This window comes from Paroedura picta, chromosome 7 (assembly GCF_049243985.1).
Source record: "Paroedura picta isolate Pp20150507F chromosome 7, Ppicta_v3.0, whole genome shotgun sequence".
Taxonomy (NCBI): domain Eukaryota; kingdom Metazoa; phylum Chordata; class Lepidosauria; order Squamata; family Gekkonidae; genus Paroedura; species Paroedura picta.
Window position 1 is genome coordinate 92,044,356 of NC_135375.1, and position 17,865 is coordinate 92,062,220.

At 38.7% G+C, this 17,865-nt stretch overlaps 1 protein-coding gene across 7 annotated transcripts in view; it reads right to left on the reverse strand.

The window, feature by feature from the left end:
• Positions 1-619: 619 nt before the first annotated feature.
• The window catches only part of FSD1L (fibronectin type III and SPRY domain containing 1 like), a 37,121-nt gene continuing 19,875 nt past the window's right edge, over positions 620-17,865 (reverse strand). For 3 of the 7 annotated variants that reach the window (XM_077345378.1, XM_077345383.1, XM_077345376.1), the window contains exons 6-14: positions 17,545-17,666; positions 15,607-15,816; positions 14,858-14,956; positions 13,262-13,391; positions 11,433-11,465; positions 8,947-9,047; positions 8,280-8,531; positions 6,637-6,725; positions 620-4,233 (exon numbers count right to left, since the gene is read on the reverse strand). In XM_077345378.1, coding sequence (XP_077201493.1) covers positions 4,111-4,233; positions 6,637-6,725; positions 8,280-8,531; positions 8,947-9,047; positions 11,433-11,465; positions 13,262-13,391; positions 14,858-14,956; positions 15,607-15,816; positions 17,545-17,666 — 1,159 coding nt within the window. In that variant the 3' untranslated portion in view covers positions 620-4,110. The remainder of the gene's footprint in view (positions 4,234-6,636; positions 6,726-8,279; positions 8,532-8,946; positions 9,048-11,432; positions 11,466-13,261; positions 13,392-14,857; positions 14,957-15,606; positions 15,817-17,544; positions 17,667-17,865) is intronic. The other 4 variants (XM_077345382.1, XM_077345379.1, XM_077345380.1 and 1 more) reach the window with 2 other exon arrangements.

Below are 17,865 nucleotides of genomic sequence, written 5' to 3' on the forward strand. Positions count from 1 at the left end.
TTCTGTACTTGCTGTATCACACAGTATATACAATTCGAGATTTTATTAGTGTTTTAACTTTTATTATGTGCATGTAATTATAAATATTTGTATTTTAGACAAAAAATTTTTTTGCAGCTCAGACTTTAGGTTCCTAACTTGTTTTGTCAGGTTAGGTTTTTGGTTTTCCTTTTTGTTTATATGCTGTAACTAATATCTTGAAAAAAGATGCTAAAAAGAGAGAAGAAACTGCATGATACCGAAGAGCTATAGGATGACATAGGGGAATCTATTTTAAAGCAGGGTACCTAGCCAATGTTAGTATTCCTTCTGTTTGAGGTGTCAATTAAATAGTATGCCGGTTACAGTACAAAGAGTTAATGTTAAAACAAGAATCTGTGAGACCCAGGTTTGAACGCCCCCCCCCCAAGCTTGTTGGGTGAACATGAGCCTATCTTCTCAGCCTCTTTCACTGGGCTTATATGAGGATAGAATGGAGGAGAATGTTGCAAAGTATTCTGGGTTCCCACTGGACAGAAAGGTGAAACATAAATGAAGTAAATGAAACAAATGAAAACATTTCAGCTTATCCACCCATCCAAGCGCATACAATCCTGAAGAAATCACACAGCAGACAAAGCAGTTTTTCAAATGTTTATTTAGTACAAAACCTCTGAGAGACATGTTTGAATTAGAGACACAGCAAATAAAATCACTCCTTGGGCTCTAAGGCACCCCAGTGGTACAATGTTGCTATGGCAGGTAAGACTGTTGTCTTCGGATACTCAACAAGAAGAAAGAATGTACAACCAGTTACTGAATACCTGAGGTACTGCCAATGTGCAATTTCCTTGTTTAAAATCGGTGTGAGAAGGTATTATCATGCATTCTTGTCTCTCAACATCTATGCCACGAGAAAAGGAATGATATGGAGTGGTTGGCTTTAAAGGCACATGCACAAATCCATACCGGTGCAGATAACTTAACAAATGGAACATTCCTATTGGTGAAAACGGAAGAGCTGGCTTATGATGGAGAGATGTAGGAAAAGCCCCATTGTACAGTACTTAGGAACAGAGGTTTAGGTTTCCTATTCAAGTCAGTAAGCTTTCAAAACATTTTGTTTTGATGCCAAGGAAAGAGTGTGGAACTGTATCAGTTAACTGTGGCCATCACACCAAGAAGCCCAGCTGAAATGCCACATCAGGTGACATAATTAGTGCCAAATGTTAACCAGATTATGGGCTTAACTCAAAGGCAGGAAATGGCTATTATACACCCCCAAAACAGAACCCAGTTCTAGTAGAGAGAACACACACAGAAGATAAGCCTATATTTAAAGGGCATTTCTGCAACCCTCAGAAAACACAATGGCTTGATAATTCTGATTCTGGAATAATCTCAATTTTAACCTCTGCCAACATTTAAAAAACAAGCCTTGAGTTCCCTTTCATTGTGTTCTTTCAACTCCTCTTTCAAATGTGCTGTTTCTTACAGCTTACAGGAAGGTCATATAAAGTTTTTTATTCAAGTACAACTGAATATCCAGTTTGCTACTGTATTCCATAAAAGGGAACCAAGTGTTCTTAGTTACATAATTGTGTTACACTAAGTGAAAATTCCATGATTTCCATGAACTAAACACACACATTTAGTCCCCCTCCCCCTGCAAATATACAAACAGAAGTCTTCATTGGCTTCAAATACAAAAATACTTTAAATTTTACAGTGGGCAAGCCAACAAAATTATGTACACACTGGGAAAACACTGCACCTTGTTTGTTAGACTACATAAACATGTCTCCACCTGAAGAAGCAACAAAAAAGTATTCCAACTGAGTGACCATGTTGCTCAACTGGACTAAGTATCTGCATGCTTGCCACAGAACTAAAAGATGGAGGATTGTTAGTTCCAAGGTACAAGGGGGGAAAAAAAGATCTAAAGTGCTTAAGGCATTTCCTCTGATATGGGACTACCCTGTAGAGCAGCAAGAGAACTAAGCACCCGGGCCTCAGGCTAGTTCACAATAACGATCCTTTCTATAATGATTAAAAAACCCATCTCTACTTCTTTTCATTTATATCTCCAAATCAACACTGTGGGTGCCTCTGGAGTAACAGTTGCAAGTCAGATGAGTTGTGGAAAAAGTCACAAAAAGTCTGCATAATTGGAAGCACCTTGCCTATGGAATCGATTCAGAAGTATGACATCTATTCAACTCTGTAAACTACACTCAGTCACTGGCAGACTCCTTCCTTATGTGGCAATGTTGTTACCAGCAGTACTCATGTTAACTGTTATAGCACTGAAGGGCAAAACAAAGCTAGTGCTTTATACTTAAATGTCATTCCAGTTTTAGGAATATCTGGATACAGATTACTTCGCTTATTTACAAAATTTGATGTATCAGTAAGACAAGTACCAGTCTGCTTCCTCTCAAAAGGGAGTTAAGTCAATGGGCATGAAGAGAATCGGTCACTCAGAACATCCTCATTTCTCCCACAACAGGAGTGCAAAGAGATTGTGCCACAAACAGTGTAGGAGTCTTTCTGTACGAGATGGCAGTTTTTTGGTTCCTTGTTACAATCCATATTTAAACTTGCCTTTGAAAGGGACTAATAGCTTGAATTCTGTTGATGTGAGAAAATGTAGTCTTATAGTCTGCCAAGGAAACCTTTTGCATGAGGAGAATCCTGAAAAAAATTAAAGTCCAATTCTGCTGAACTGTACATATTTTTAAAAAAGACATCCAAACTGTAGTGTCACTTTTCTATGAAGGGAAACCGTATTACTTCCTCAAAAATAGATGAGAGTTATAAAATCAAATGCTAAGTCCTACATACTGAAGAGGTGACTAGGAGCCAAACTAAAATATTTGGGAGGCAGAAGCACATTAGCATACAACCTTAAGTTTCAGTGCATAGCCTTAATAATCTTTTTTGACACCATGGGAGGACTCAGGGACATTAAAAATGGGAACGTACAATCCACTTTTTATCTAGCCAAGATCACAGCGGGATCGAATGATTCAATACATAACATATTAAGGTCTCAAGTGAAGGTACTTCATGCAGCTAGGAGCTAATTATAGGCTCCAATTCAATGAGGCACAATTTTCAGGACATACTCTACAGAGATGCCAATGGATTCAGAGAATATGCTTATGCCAAATAAGGGTACAATCTTAAACTCATAATGATCTCTGTCCATTCACAAACACTAGAGGGACTTCTGTCCTCCCTGAACTTTACCCTCTAATTACAGAATACCCTAGAGCAGGGGTAGTCAACCTGCGGTCCTCCACATGTTCATGGACTACAATTCCCATGAGCCCCTGCCAGCAAAGGCTGGCAGGGGCTCATGGGAATTGTAGTCCATGGACATCTGGAGGACCACATGTTGACTACCCCTGCCCTAGAGGTTTTATAGGGGGAAAGCAGCAATACTTCAAAACTTTCCTTTGTTAAACTGATCAACAATATTATCATCTTTCACGGTCAGGTGGATAACCCATTCCACAGAGTATTCTGCATGACTTGTGGACACAGTACCTATAGGTTTAGAATGCATTATCGACAAAGACTAGGTAAACCTTAATAAACCACGATGCCCTGATGGCAGACTAACAGTGATCAAATCTAAGGATATGTATCTTTTCCCATTGTGTCAAAGCCTGTAGATTCAAATTGGCTCCAAAAGGTTTTCATTTTTAAAGCTTCTGTGTAGGATTTCCTCAGTTCATCTATTTTTGTCAAGGGAACAAGCACTAGAAATTTATCAGAGAAGGAAAGCAATGAGGATTTTAGACTAAGATCATACCTATCCTTATCATACTGAAAGGATGAAGCAGCCACAAGACAAGTAATCAAGTTCAGTCTAATAGAAATAGTCACATACTTGTAGCCACAACCTCATACCCCTCTTTTTTTCGTTTTCTTTTTTTAAAGATCAGTCTATTTCCTATTACACTGCAGATTCACAGTATGTTCCTGCCAGTACTCCCTTCAGCTCCAAGAATTCTGCACAAATTAGTGCTCAGGCTTTAGAAGCATCAGGAACACATAAAACCATTGATTGCAAGCTCTTAATTTCACTTGCAGCAAAAAATTAGTTAACCTATAGTAGAAACATCATTGGGCGACATTGGTTAGGCTACTAGCTGAACCACTCAATCCGTTTTCACTCTTCTGTAGCGTTTTCACAGCCGTTGGCACCTGCAGTCCTGTTGTCACTGTGAGCCCACCGCACCACACCTAGAAAAATTAAAGCCAACATTTGAAATATGGTTATTTATGTAGTTTCTTTTTGCTTAAAATGCTAAGGGGGCACGCATTTTCACAAAGTTTCATGCCATTTCATGCCAAAACACATCACGTCTTAATGTAATGCAACAGAAACAATGGAGGAAATCCACATATATTCTGAAGCAGGAATCCCCAATCTTGTTGAGTCTGTGGGTGCTTCTACAATTTTAAGAATAGGGGAATGGCTGCTACTACAGAATGGCTGCCACAGAGTGCTGGAGCCAAGCAGAAAATGTTGGCAAGCTGGAAGTCAAGCATCCTCTTACTGGAAGTCAAGTATCCCCCCAGTTTCACGAGGTGCTCCTTTCACGAGGTGCAGGAAATCCAGGACTGATTATGCCTTGGGGAAGAAGAAAATGGGCACCAAGAACTCACTGGTGGGCAGCATGATGCATATGGGTGCCATAAGGGAGATCACTGTTCACGAGCAAATGCAACATGTTATTACATCTGATTTGCTCTGTACAGCAAGGAACCTAGGATAGTGAATGAATCCAGTTAATATAGTCTTTTTTGAAGGGAAACCGTAAAATTTAAGTTTGTAGGGATACTGCTACTTCCACAACTCTTTTCACAGAATACAGATTCTTAGGGGTAGGAATAAAATAACAAAACTGATTTGTTTGTAGTGGAGGTGGCCAGAGCTAGATGGAAACTTCAAGCTAGTAAACATCTGGTCAGGTTCAAATGAGTATTTTAGCTTGAACTTTCTGCTAGCTTAAAAAAATGCTGTGCTTGAATTCTTACACTCTGTGGGTAACAATTTGCTGGTCATGCCCGGCCCCCAGGAAGTTTACCTGGCCTAGACCAGGGCCAGGCACCTTACCTGGTGGAATGGGCTCCTGGAAGAGCTGCAGGCTCTGTAGGATTTACCATCATTCCTCAGGGCCTGTAAGACAGCGCTGCCAAATCTATGGTTGAGGCCAGGGCATGGAAGATCGTGGGGCCCCACTGGAAGATACTGCAACATTATTTACAGGCCATCACATTGGTTGCTTGGGCATATGGAGCCCTCTAGTAGTCGTTCCATTTGGGAAGAGGGATGTAAATTTTTACCACCTGCTTTGTTGTAATGTAAGGGATTTTAATGGGCCTTTATGCTTTTATTTAGAGTTTTTGATTTTAATGCTGTGACCTGCCACGAGATGGATTGCCTCGGGTGGCGGGATAAAAATTTAATAAATAATAATTAAGCCAGTTTTTCACTGCCATTTTCACTGGGAAAAGTGATGGATAAAATGTACATTTAACCTCTTCAGTTTCAAGTTAACTTTTAAGCATTATTAAAATAAAGACGTATGCACAAAATTCTAGATCCTTCTTAAAATACTAACCATCAAGGATAGATTCATATGGGTAGCCGTGTTGGTCTGAAGTAGCACAATAAAATCAGAGTCCAGTAGCACCTTTAAGACCAACAAAGATTTATTCAGGGCATGAATCTTTGTCACTTAAAGGTGCTACTGGTCTCTGATTTTATTTAACTTCAAGATTAAGATAACAAACTTCACCGACAAGGTGAGTGATACAGAGGACTTGCTTTGAGCTTCTTCAAAAGTAAATAGTACACATAGCTCACTTCTAAGCAGAACTTTTAAGGACACTGAAATCTGCAGGATATCCACATTCTTTTAACACTTGCTTTTAAGGAACAACTGACTGCATTGTAGTATTACAGTAAACTGGCTTGATCATATCCCAGTTCGCTGCCTGGCACCCAACTTGGATTCCAAATGAATGGTTTCTAGTTGGCAGTTTAGTAAAGTCACCTTAATAGTCACTTTAGTCACCTGACCACAGAGGATGGCTGGTATACTAGACAAGAAGCAGAGTTAGCTGCACAAACCAAAGATCATCTGACTGAAAGTTAACAAGGTGGGTGTGTACATCCTTAAGTCCTGCACTCCAGGCAATTCAAGTTGTACACTCTAAGTCAGCGGTAGTCAAACTGCGGCCCTCCAGAAGTCCATGGACTACAATTCCCATGAGCCCCTGCCAGCAAATGCTGGCAGGGGCACATGGGAATTGTAGTCCATGGACATCTGGAGAGCCGCAGTTTGACTACCCCTGCTCTAAGTTATGCAAATACAAACAAGACTTAACAGCTGGGTTTTTAAAAATGAAAGTGGGTCTTGTAAGAGCTTGAACTCCTGTGCCCATTCCCAACCTCAATTGTTTGCCTGCCCTTGCGTAGAACCACTCCACTGACAGTCCTAGAATGAATTATGATAACTATGACCTTAGGCTGGCAGTTTTTTCTATATTCTGATAATGATTTTACTTAATTCATTCAACAATACAGAAATAGCATAGGAATCCAAAAGTGCAAAAAGGTAAAAAGTAAGTACTGACCATGAAGCCCGGTAACAGTGGCTGGGTAAATTTTGTTTTGAAGGTATACAATAATTGCTTTGAGCTTGCATTATAGAATGAAAGCTGACCTAGAGAAAGAAAAGAAGATTTACACTTCAAGGATGTTTGTTTACAGATTTGCCTTTTTAAGACTACACATTCTGTACTGTTTTTATCAGTTAGGAACTAAGCAATTCAAGCCCTACAATAGAATATTTAATGACAGCCACTCCTGAAGCTTTAACCAGGCAGCAAGAGCAGTATGAAACAGTAGCCAAAAGAGAATGGTGTACCAGAGAAAAGCAAGAACATTGTCTGAAATATATGGGACTAATTCCTAAATTAGCTTTCAAGAATTATTTTATTGGAATAGACAAAAAGTCCGCTGAGCCCTCCTCCCCTTCCAACAATAGCTGACCATATGGCCAGAGCTTACAAACAAGACAATTGAGACAGACATCCTGGTATGACCTCAGCATCTGGTAAACAGAGCTATGCTTCCTCTGAATATGGAGATTAAGCCCTTCACTGTCATGCCTAATCAACAGTGATGACCTATCCACCTTGCAGCAATTAATTCTGTAACCTGATTAGGTGTTATACATACATATACTAATGCCCTAAAAAACTTCACTCAATTTCACTGAATGGTCTTAAGTTTCAAATACAAAAGGCATATTTATGTTCACTGTTCTCAGTGGCCAGATACAAGGATAAGGTAGCACAATTTAGTTGGCACCAGGCAGGTCTGCACCACTATACATTGTTCTGGCAGCCTAATACAACCAGACAAAGTTTTCCTCATCTATATTTGAAATGAGTTAAAAGTGTTAGGACACTGAGTTTCAAAAACTTCACAGCAGTACACTCATCTATCCCAAGTTATAGCTTAGTATATCTAATAGCTTTACTTTGTTTCTGTTCTGGGACCATTATCCTTGTATACTTCTTGGCAGCTACTTTTCTGCAAATCCTATTGGAGGAATTATGGAATGTACAGCTGATGTGAAGAGCACCAAGAACAGCTATTCACAGGATTAACATTTCAGGGGTAGGGAGATAACTCTCTTAGACATTCTGGTTAAAACCTAAAGACACTGCAGCACTACAAGAAACAAGATTAACCCAAGTGGACAAAATTGAGAGGGTGCGGAGGAGAGCAACAAGGATGATATGGGTCCTAAGAACCAGGCCCTATGAAGAAAGGCTGAGGAACTTGGGAAGGTTGAGAGGAGACATGATTGCTCTCTAAAGCCGGGGAGCAGTTCCTGTTGACAGCAGAGGATAGGACCCACAGTAATGGCTTTAAACTATGTATAGAACGGTACTGGCTAGATATCAGGGAAGCAATTTTCATGGAATCAGCTGCCTAAGGAGGTGGTGAGCTCCCCCTCACTGGTGGCTGGATAGATGCTTATCATGAATGCTTTAACCAGGGGGTTGGACAAGATGGCCTGTATGGCGCCTTCCAACTATGATTTTTATGATTCTAAGTACCCAAATCCATTTCTCCCTGTATAATGTTCTCCCCTTTCTCTGAAAATACATTGATAAGATAATCCATTGCAACATTTAAAAAACTTGTTCACTGCATTACATTATTTCGATTCTCTCAATAAATAATTTTATAGACTAAAAGTTACCTCCATCGAAGTCACAGTAGACTCCTATCCTGTCTGGAACCACAACATCTAGTACCTTTGCTTTATTATTGTGTTTGGCTGCAAAGGTAGTCTGAAGCCAGTTATTGATGTGCACACACCAGCTCGTATTAGTTTTGCCCAGCTGGTCAAATTTCCCCAAATTTTTATATGCCACTCCCACGCTATAGGATTTACAGTCTTTCTGGGCTTTCACTTCCCAGTAGTGCTGTCCACTTTCAATAGCAGTGTCTCCTGTAACAAAACACAGAAGTTTCTCTTAAACCCAAATATGTTTTGGTTGCTTTGAGGTAATGGCTATACAAGAAGAGAACCATGTGGTGGTGGAAAGTGCTGTCAAGTTTCAGCTAATTTATGATAATCCTGTAAGGTTGTCAAGGCAAGAGATGTTCAGAGGTGATTTGCCGTTGCCTGCTTCTACATAGCCATCCTTTACTTCCTTGGTGGTCTCCCATCCAAGTACTAAGCAGAGTAGAGACAGCTTAGTTTCTGAGATCTGATGAGAGCAGACTAGCTTGGGCCATCCAGGTCTGGTCAGAGGGAACAGATACATAGTTGAGTACAAATCATATTGTATGCACCAGTGAAAATCCCCAATCTCAACTTCTTATAGCCACTGGATTAAAAATCCATGCCTAGGATACCTTACCCAGGACAGTATATGATTCCCCAGTAAACCGATCTCTGCTGCCTCTTATCAATGGAGAGCGTGAACTAACAGATGACCGTTTTGGAGATGGAGTTCCACTTCTGTAAAATAACAAGAAATTAAAGTATTTGTACTGCTGTGCAATACTCAAGTAGTAATCACCACAGTATATTATACTGAGAACAAGTTAGTTGCACACAAGCTCTTATGATCATGCATGGCTCACATGCTGTTAGAGGGCTTTGCTCATCTTGCTATACTAAAGTCTAAATATTCTACACACACATAAACAAAGCTGCCAAGATATAAACTACAGCAAGGCAAGAACAGAAGCATTTAAACAAGCTAGATAATTACTGAGTACTATGAAGAATATGGCAGGGCAGGAATGGAGAGTAATTCTGAAAAATTGTGTACTTTTGCAAGCATTTAATAAGCATTCAAAGGATAACAGGAAGTCTGATCTAGTCCAATCAGTCAGTCATTTCCCCAATCCCAATGCATCAGCAACCATCCCTGCTGGTGGAAAAATCTGAGTACTGTGTATTAGTTTGCTGTGATTACTTTTGGGAGGAAAAAAGGGTATCTGGCTTATTTACCTAGAACAGTTTTAAGTTAATTTTTCTGCTGTTTACAGAACCATATGTAATTCTGAACCAGGCTCTAAACTGTGGCTCAAAAATTCAAGACACTGGGACCAGGGACAGACAAGGCAGATTTTTCCATGAAATCTCAAAGCAGTACTTAGGGAAAATATACAGGGTAATTAAAATAACTGAAATATGAACCATGTCTGCAACTTTAACGGATGAATGCCCACCAAGAGCTCATGGGACTACATTCAACAATCATAGCAGCCATTTTAGGGGTTGCTAGGCAACCATAATAATGCTGCAGCCTTCTAAACCTTCATTTCTGTCATAGGTGGAAGGAGAGAGCAAAAAGGGTAAAAGATGGAAAAGGAGAGTAGGAAGGAAGTAAGAAAACAACAGAGAGAAAAGGAGAAGCTGAAACAGTGGGGGAGAACTGAAACAGATGTATAGGAGAAAAATGTAGAGGCTGCCAATGAGAGGAAAATCATAAGAACCAGGGATAGCGGCTGATAAACAGGTAGGTTGCTGGGAGGGAGAGGAACAGGGAAGAAAAAGTGCAGAAGGGATGCAAGGGGAAATGAGATATCCTCCCTTGTGAAATTCTGTGAATCTTGAAAATATCAGACTACACAGCTTTGGAAGATGCTTTGTTCAAGTCAAATGTAACTTCAGTTACTTACCAAAAGAAAAAAGAAATAAGTGAAAGCATGAAAAAAAAAGACAGCAAAGCCAAGAAATTAAAGCATTAATTTAAGGGAAAATAAATGTATATACAATGGCATTTGATCCTGCTCCAGGACTACCATTGCTCTGAAACCTGCTGCCTTCTGTTTTCTACTCTAAAAGCAACAATAGGTTTGCTGCTACTTTACAGAAAAGTAGCATGGGTATAATAACACACTGCATTTGGTTCAAAGAAAAAGGCACATACTACAACTTTCCAGATTCCGATGTTATTTACCCAAATGCCAACATGCTAATTTTCAGGTAAGTGTGCCAAGATCCCTCCACCAAGACAGGCTTTTGTATTCCACAGCCTTTACCAGGATAATGATAAAGTAAACGTTAAAAGCTATTTGATCAACTTTTTCTGTATTGTATTACCCCATTAGTGTTATCATATACAATTCCCATTTCATTTGTTGTGCTCCTTTCTGGGGCGTTTGCATATTGAAGCAACGTCACACAGAAGACTAAGTTCTTGATAGTACATATTCATTTTGAAAGTGTGCCTGATTCATGAGAAATGAAAAGAAATCAACTTGGCGACCCAATACCAGGACTACTGTTGTTTGACCTTCTTTTAATATGTTGACTACTCTTAAATGTTTTTACTTTTTAAATTCTGATTTTAACTGCATTTGTTTATCGTATTACTGTACGTTTAAATTATGTACACCACCCTGAGCTGGGAGAGCGGTATATAAATTAAATAAATGAATAAAAACTCTCTATAAGCAAGTTTTAAGGAAACTTAAAAGCTTTCAAATGCCAACTAGAAATTAGCAAATTTCACAATGTCCCAAGCATCTGAAGAAAACCTAATTATGCTTCAGTAAAGCACAAGAAGTTTTGTTTTCTGCATATACCAACCATTGCCATAGGTTAACTGGCAGCTATCTATGCATTTCTGTATTTTAATGCTAATGACTTTAATTTTGGCATTTGTATAAAGCTCTATACTACTGCCTTGTAAACATTTGCAGAAAGGCAGTTCATTCATGTACATGATGGCAAATTAAAGAATCTACATAGAGCAGGAACATCTGTTGACTGGTAAAGGCAGTGGAATTGACATGTGCTAAGTCTAGAGAGCAAGATTTGCAAGAGAACTATTGAAGAGTATTAAAGGTGGAGGCTAATCCCTAAGGCTAGGAAGAGGCGTATTATCACCTTGTATTGTTCTTCAGGAGTGTAATCGGGCCACTGTCAGACAAAAATAAGCAGTTAAAAGTGACTGAGGAGAAACATTTAATCTTATCTAAAAAGCACTAATTTTGTAATCTTTAAACCACTTTAAAACTATTTCCCTGCTCACAAATAAAATCAAATTGGAAAATACTGCACATAGTAAGCAATTTCTGATTATGTTTGTGGTATCTGTCAAACAAATCTTGATTTTAAGAGATAATCTTCATTCAATTTGTGACCAATTTCTTTTGTACACTGGGGGGAGCACGGATTATCCATGCCTACTTCATAGATCAGGACTCTACACTGCTGCCAGGCTTCGAGCCTTTTCTTTCAGAGGCTTTTCAATAAATTAAGACAGTGTATTTCACCAGTAAAAAACAGAGGGAGTTTCTCTTAGCAAAAACACATAGTGCCAAGAATGCAAGACCAGAACTGCAGGCAGGTGAACTATTTGCTTTGAGTTCAAGTACCTTTTACAGGAACAGCCTCAAATGGCGGAAGAATTCAGCTGGAGCTTCTAAGAGCTCTTTAAAGAAGCCTATGAAGAACATACTTGTAGTGTAAAATCTGAATAGGCTTCTTTGAATATTAAGACATAGGTTGATGTAGCCAAGCTACCACACATTTTCCAGCTGTTCTTAAGTGGTGCCAGCAAGCAGAATCTGAGAACATTCCATTGCTTCAACCATGTTTCTTCTTTACTTCGTCAATCGACCTCCTGACGCTCTTCCACATTAGCAGATTTTTTAGTGTCTTTATTGACTTAAATGAAGGAAGGTATAATGGAGGAAAGGAATACACCTGTCCTCCCCACTTTAGTCACACCAGACCATTTGATCCCTAGGGTGTAGGATGACAAGGTGCCCAATATTTCATTTTTATACTATTCTGCCTCCAAAGAACTAAGCATAGTGAGACTCTCAAGTCCACCATTTTGCCAAAGCATAATCCTGGAGGTAGGTTAGGCTGAGACAGAGTGACTGGCGCACAGTCACCAAATAAGTTTAATAGTGGAGTGGAACCCAGGACAGTTCTACCTCTGTGAATTTTGTACTTTTGTGATCTAATTCTGTAATCTGACATGTGGAAGCTCACAGCCTGGTTTCTGACAAGTACATATCTTGGACTTTTTCTTTGAATACCGGACACGATTCAGAAGTGTTCTGGGTTTAAAAACAAAATTAAAGTATCTGAATGCTACAGTGTCATTTTTTCTAACACATTCAGAAAAGCCCAGCTTTTCAAATGTGAAAACTGGTAAGGGAATTATTCCTTACAACCAAGAAACAATCTTCCAAAGAAATGTCCAATGAATCCTTTGAAAAAGATCTCCCTTCAGGTATGTCCTTCCTCTTATAGTTTGTAGGAAATGCTGCTTTCAAGGAGTATCTCTAATGCACAAGGCATGTGACTGAAGCACATAACTGGTAAGTTTTTGTAATGTTATGGCAAGCAAAGTTATCGATACTACTATACAGTAAATCAGGGCAAATTTTTAACATGACCATCTACATAAACTAGAATTATATTATTTGATTATGTAATGTTATTTATTTATTACATTTTAATGCCACCCTCCCTCTTTTGGTAAGTAACATTTCCTAAAACTCCCCACTTATTTACTTCAAGAGCTACCTCAAAATGCTAGTAACAGCAATGTTCAGTATCAAGGAGCTTACGGTTTCATCAAATTTTAAGGCCCTACATTTTTTAAAACTTAATTTCCCTCCAAAAATCATTATTTGCTTCTCAGCCATAAAGAAGGCAGTGTTACAAGACACTACTCAGTAAACAACACTTTTCCTTACCTGCCTTTGTTCTCTTTTCCTTTTATTTTGTTCTCTTGGCCTTTGCCTCCTGTAGAATCCCATTCAACATAGGAATCTTCAACTTTTAAGTTAAGATGAGATGAAGAGCCATCCAGATTGAAAACAAGAGCTGATGAAAGACAAGATGTGGATCAAATGGTTATTCATGCCCTTTCCTTTAGTGCAATGCCTACTTTAGGCATAGTGCTAAAACAGAACCTACTTTAACACATTTTCCCACTTTAGCTCAAACAATTTCTAAAATCTGGCCTTGTGGAATCAGACGTACCTATCTGCCTCAGAACTCTAAAGCATCCTGGTAAATCACAGGCTTCTCAAGTGATGAATTAGAGACCTATGGCAACCATGTTTCCTCTCAAAACTAAACAAAGTAAGCATGCCAATCGTTCAGTAATCAGAGCAGATGACATGAAGATTACAAGAAATCAAGGACTAGCATGCAATTGTTCACTGTGAAAGCCAAACATTACAAAGGAAAAACTTCGTTATATCTATCATAATCTTCCCCAATATTATATTTAATATTACAGAGGTGTTCAATACATTTTCTATCTTCCATTTCCACAGGAACTGAATGCCAATGATGTAAGCACCCACTTTACAAGATCAGAAGTGTTCCATTCAGCCAATTAGAACTGAATCACTGCTGCTCAGTGGAATGTGTTTGTCTAAATTTAATCCAACCACTGCCAAGTAAGCAGAATAGCTTTGGAAGCTAAACAATAGCTGTCACAATAGACAGATTATTCACATACTGAGGTTTTTAAAAAAGTGTTTCAGTGTACAAGCTTTGGAATTTCTCTAGGAAAGGTCAACAAGATGCTTGAGTAAAGCTGACCTTGGATACAGTAAAAACAAATATCCAGCCCTGCAGGAATCCTTAGCTACTAGACAAAATAATTTAGAATTCAATTAAACGTGATTGCCCATTACTCAAATGCGAATAAGATACTGATACAAGACTGCCTTTGAGTGAAAAGCCTGCAAGTTATATCCAAGATACACAGCAACCTTCTAACAATACTCAGCTAATGCTAGACCAACACATTTTCCATAGTAAAGCCAGGAAGAGCAGATGCAAAGTAGAGCACAGCAGCTCCCTAAAAATGCACTGCAGACGTTCTAATCTTGGACAAGCATCATGAGGTGATACATGGAGCTACAAACATACATTGGCCAGATCAACTGCCACCAAGCCAGCTTGTTAAAATAGAAACTGCTACTTGGATAGCTTCCTAGCACTACATTTTTAGATAGCCTCAAACATAACCCAAAGATTCGTAGACGATGCTGGACTTAATCTGTGCATAGGCCTGTCAGCTGAAGTTATTCTTCTTTAGCATTCTCACATTTGATACAGTATAGCAAACATCTGGGATTTTTTAATATGACAAGATGGTCACAAGAATGAACCCCTCCTCTAGAAATTCCACTCTCACTTGATTAAATATACTCCACTTTCCTCAAGAAGACTTAAGAGCTGCAAAACATAGAAGCAATAGTTCACAAGTAACTTTTCCTCTCATCAACACTTTAGCCACTACACCATAGGGGTTATCTATAACACAGTTTTACCTTTCGTCTCTAAAGTCACTGGGTCAGAATAGTCTCCTGCCACAGCCTTGTTGCAAGCTCTGACACGGAAATTCATGTACTTGGAATCAAACCTCAGACCTGGAAGAGGGAGAAGCCATCAGACAGGTAAGACTAATGCAAGCACATGCAACCTAGATTTGTCCAGTAGCACGAGACTAGTAAGATTTTTGGGGGTAGAAGTTTTCAAGAGCCAATTATCACTTCATTAAACACACACAAAAAAGACTTATCTAGAATTATGCTGAAAAAGTGGTGATCAAATGAGGGAGGAGTATAAACTATTTTTATACTCAATTAAATGGGAATGGGAGAAGTAAAGGAACTATCCATCTTCTCTTCCAGAATGCCATAATTCTTTTGAGGCTTGAATACATCAATTTCCATATTTTTCTTCCCTTCATTTTAAAGGGCTCAACTACTCTCAACATACCTAATGCAATAAGCTCAGTTTTCATCGGACCAATATTTCATTAATATTTTCCTGCATACATACCTGAATATGAAAAATCCCAACCTTGTCTACAGCCCTTTTTACTGTCTGTTTTAGCAACTTTAATTTCAGAAAGAAAATGTTTATTCTTGGTTGTCTTACTCCATTTAAAAGATTTCAGAATATTCATTTAAACATCCTATTGACTTGAATATTAGAAATGATTTTGCAAAGATTTGTCATAAGCGTTTCATAGCCCAAATCATCCTGAAAAAGAACCCTCACACCTGAAACATACCTGATAATGTGTATTCTGTGCCCTTAACGTAGTCTATAGATTCCCAGCACCTCTCATCTTTTATTCGAGGAAGTCCATCAAAATTAGTTTTCCTGTATTCTAGTACATAGTGATCAATTTTGTTGTCTTCTTCTGGCATTTGCCATGATATTGTTACAGAGTTGTCAGCTACAAGACAATCTGCTAGAACTATTTCTGGAGCTCTAGGAACTGTTGAAAGAATGACATACACAAAAGAAAATAAAAGAAAGAAACGCTTCAGAGCATTGATAAACCAGACCACCACTCAGAAATTAGTTTTGACTATTTCAGTCTTGCCAAAGATGAATGCAAAATATAAAAGCCAGACTTTTTTCAAATGGAGTTTACAAAAAAAGTGTACTGCTAACCATCTGATTTCCTCTAATAGGGTTAAATAACCAAGCAGATCTTAAAATGATTAAATAAGCTATAAAAGATAAAATACAAGGTAGGCAGCATATTATAAAAGCATCTTAGTTAAAATTCTGGCAACTAAAATGGTTACCTCTGGGTCTTTGTCAGAGAGCAGAAATTGCAAGGTCATAGATTTACTTACAGAAGGCTTGTTCTGTCAACAAAAGAATTAAATTGCACTAGATTTAGCAATACTAGCTTCTTCATGTGTACAGGACTGCAGGATTACAACGGCAACAAAATACACCAGTTGTGACCTACGTAATTTTATTATGAACTTTTTACTGTTGACTTTACACTTTGCTTCTGTTCTGAAAATATCTAGACTGATCTTCAATTAGCAGCAAGCAAACTAGTACCTATGGACTTGGGGATAGGGTGGGAGAACTCTGCAGGAAAAACCTTCACTATCCGAGCATAAGTAGTAGTCAGCTGTGATCTCTGTCACCAAGTCCTCTGCATGCTGAAAAGAATTTAAGGAAAGCAGTTTGATCTGTTGTTTGCTACTTCTACTAGCTCCAAAGCCTGGCACAGATTGCTCCGATCGCTGCTGGTAAAGCTGGTATTTTTCAGATTTGGGTTTACGGAACCCAAAAATACTGATATATCCTGATACTCCTAAATCCCAATACTGGTATTGATTCAGAATTTAGAAATGCCGAATTTTTCTATTCCTAATAAAAGTCCTATCCCCGTAGGGAACGGGTCTAAGCAGGAAGGTGACTCTGCAGTAGACTCAAACAAGGTACCCGTTTCCCTGGGACATCTCTACCCCTGCACATATTCATTTTTACATATATAGAAACAATACTGGACTTCACAATGGTAAAGCTTTTATTTTTAATCAAGAAGCCTCAGAGAGAAGCAGCCACAATCAAATTCAGACTTGTCACAACTGGAGACCAAATTACTAATCCTAGCATTCCTGGAGGGAAAAGCAACAACAATGAATGGATGTCAAAGGCACAAACCAGTAACTCTACAGTGAACATCTGCATTTGAGGATATCGCAAGTAATTCATTTACAATGGTCAAATCTAGTTGGAATCTTAAGAAGTAGAGAAAAATCTAGAGACAACTCATTTGACTTCTATCAGCATTGCTAAAAGCCCAATTTATTCCCAGTGATCAGTCAGAACTGATCTAAAATTTCAGCACTGTTCCAAGATATTTCAAGCATTTGTCATCCATGAGATGTGAATCAAATTTGATCGCCTGACACTTTGAATTTGCTTCTCAAATACAAAGTCTTTGATTCATCCATGCAGGAGCAAACACGGGCCACCAAAGTATCATTTGGAAACTTCCTTCTGGAAGGCAGCAGTAAGAAACAAACTAAAATGGATCCATGCAATTTAACAGGGGGACCTGAGACTTCGTAATAAAAGCCTCAGAATAAAAACATTTGGCATAACTTTACACTCATTATTGTGTTGGGTGCATCAGCTAAAGTTTTTGTTCTAGATATAATATGGTTGAACTTTCTCCACAGAGTATGTTTACCTGGCAAGAACTTTAGAGCTTGGAGCATTTGTCTTTCCTGGGAGAAATCCACCATCAAGTGTGTCATGTTGTCACTCACTTTGGGTTTCAAAGAGAGACGGAATGCTGAAGCCATTGTAACTCTGAAGAGCAGAAGGTAAAAGACATAATTGACCAAAAAGAAGCCAATGGTCTTGGCATAAACATACAATATTAATCAAATAGTCCATAATCTGCAACATGGATGCTACCTCAAGAAATTCCTTTAGTCATCTCTTCATCACCCAGAACTTTAAAACTAAGGTGGACCTTTCTACTGGTCAAAAACCACTAGTCACTCTG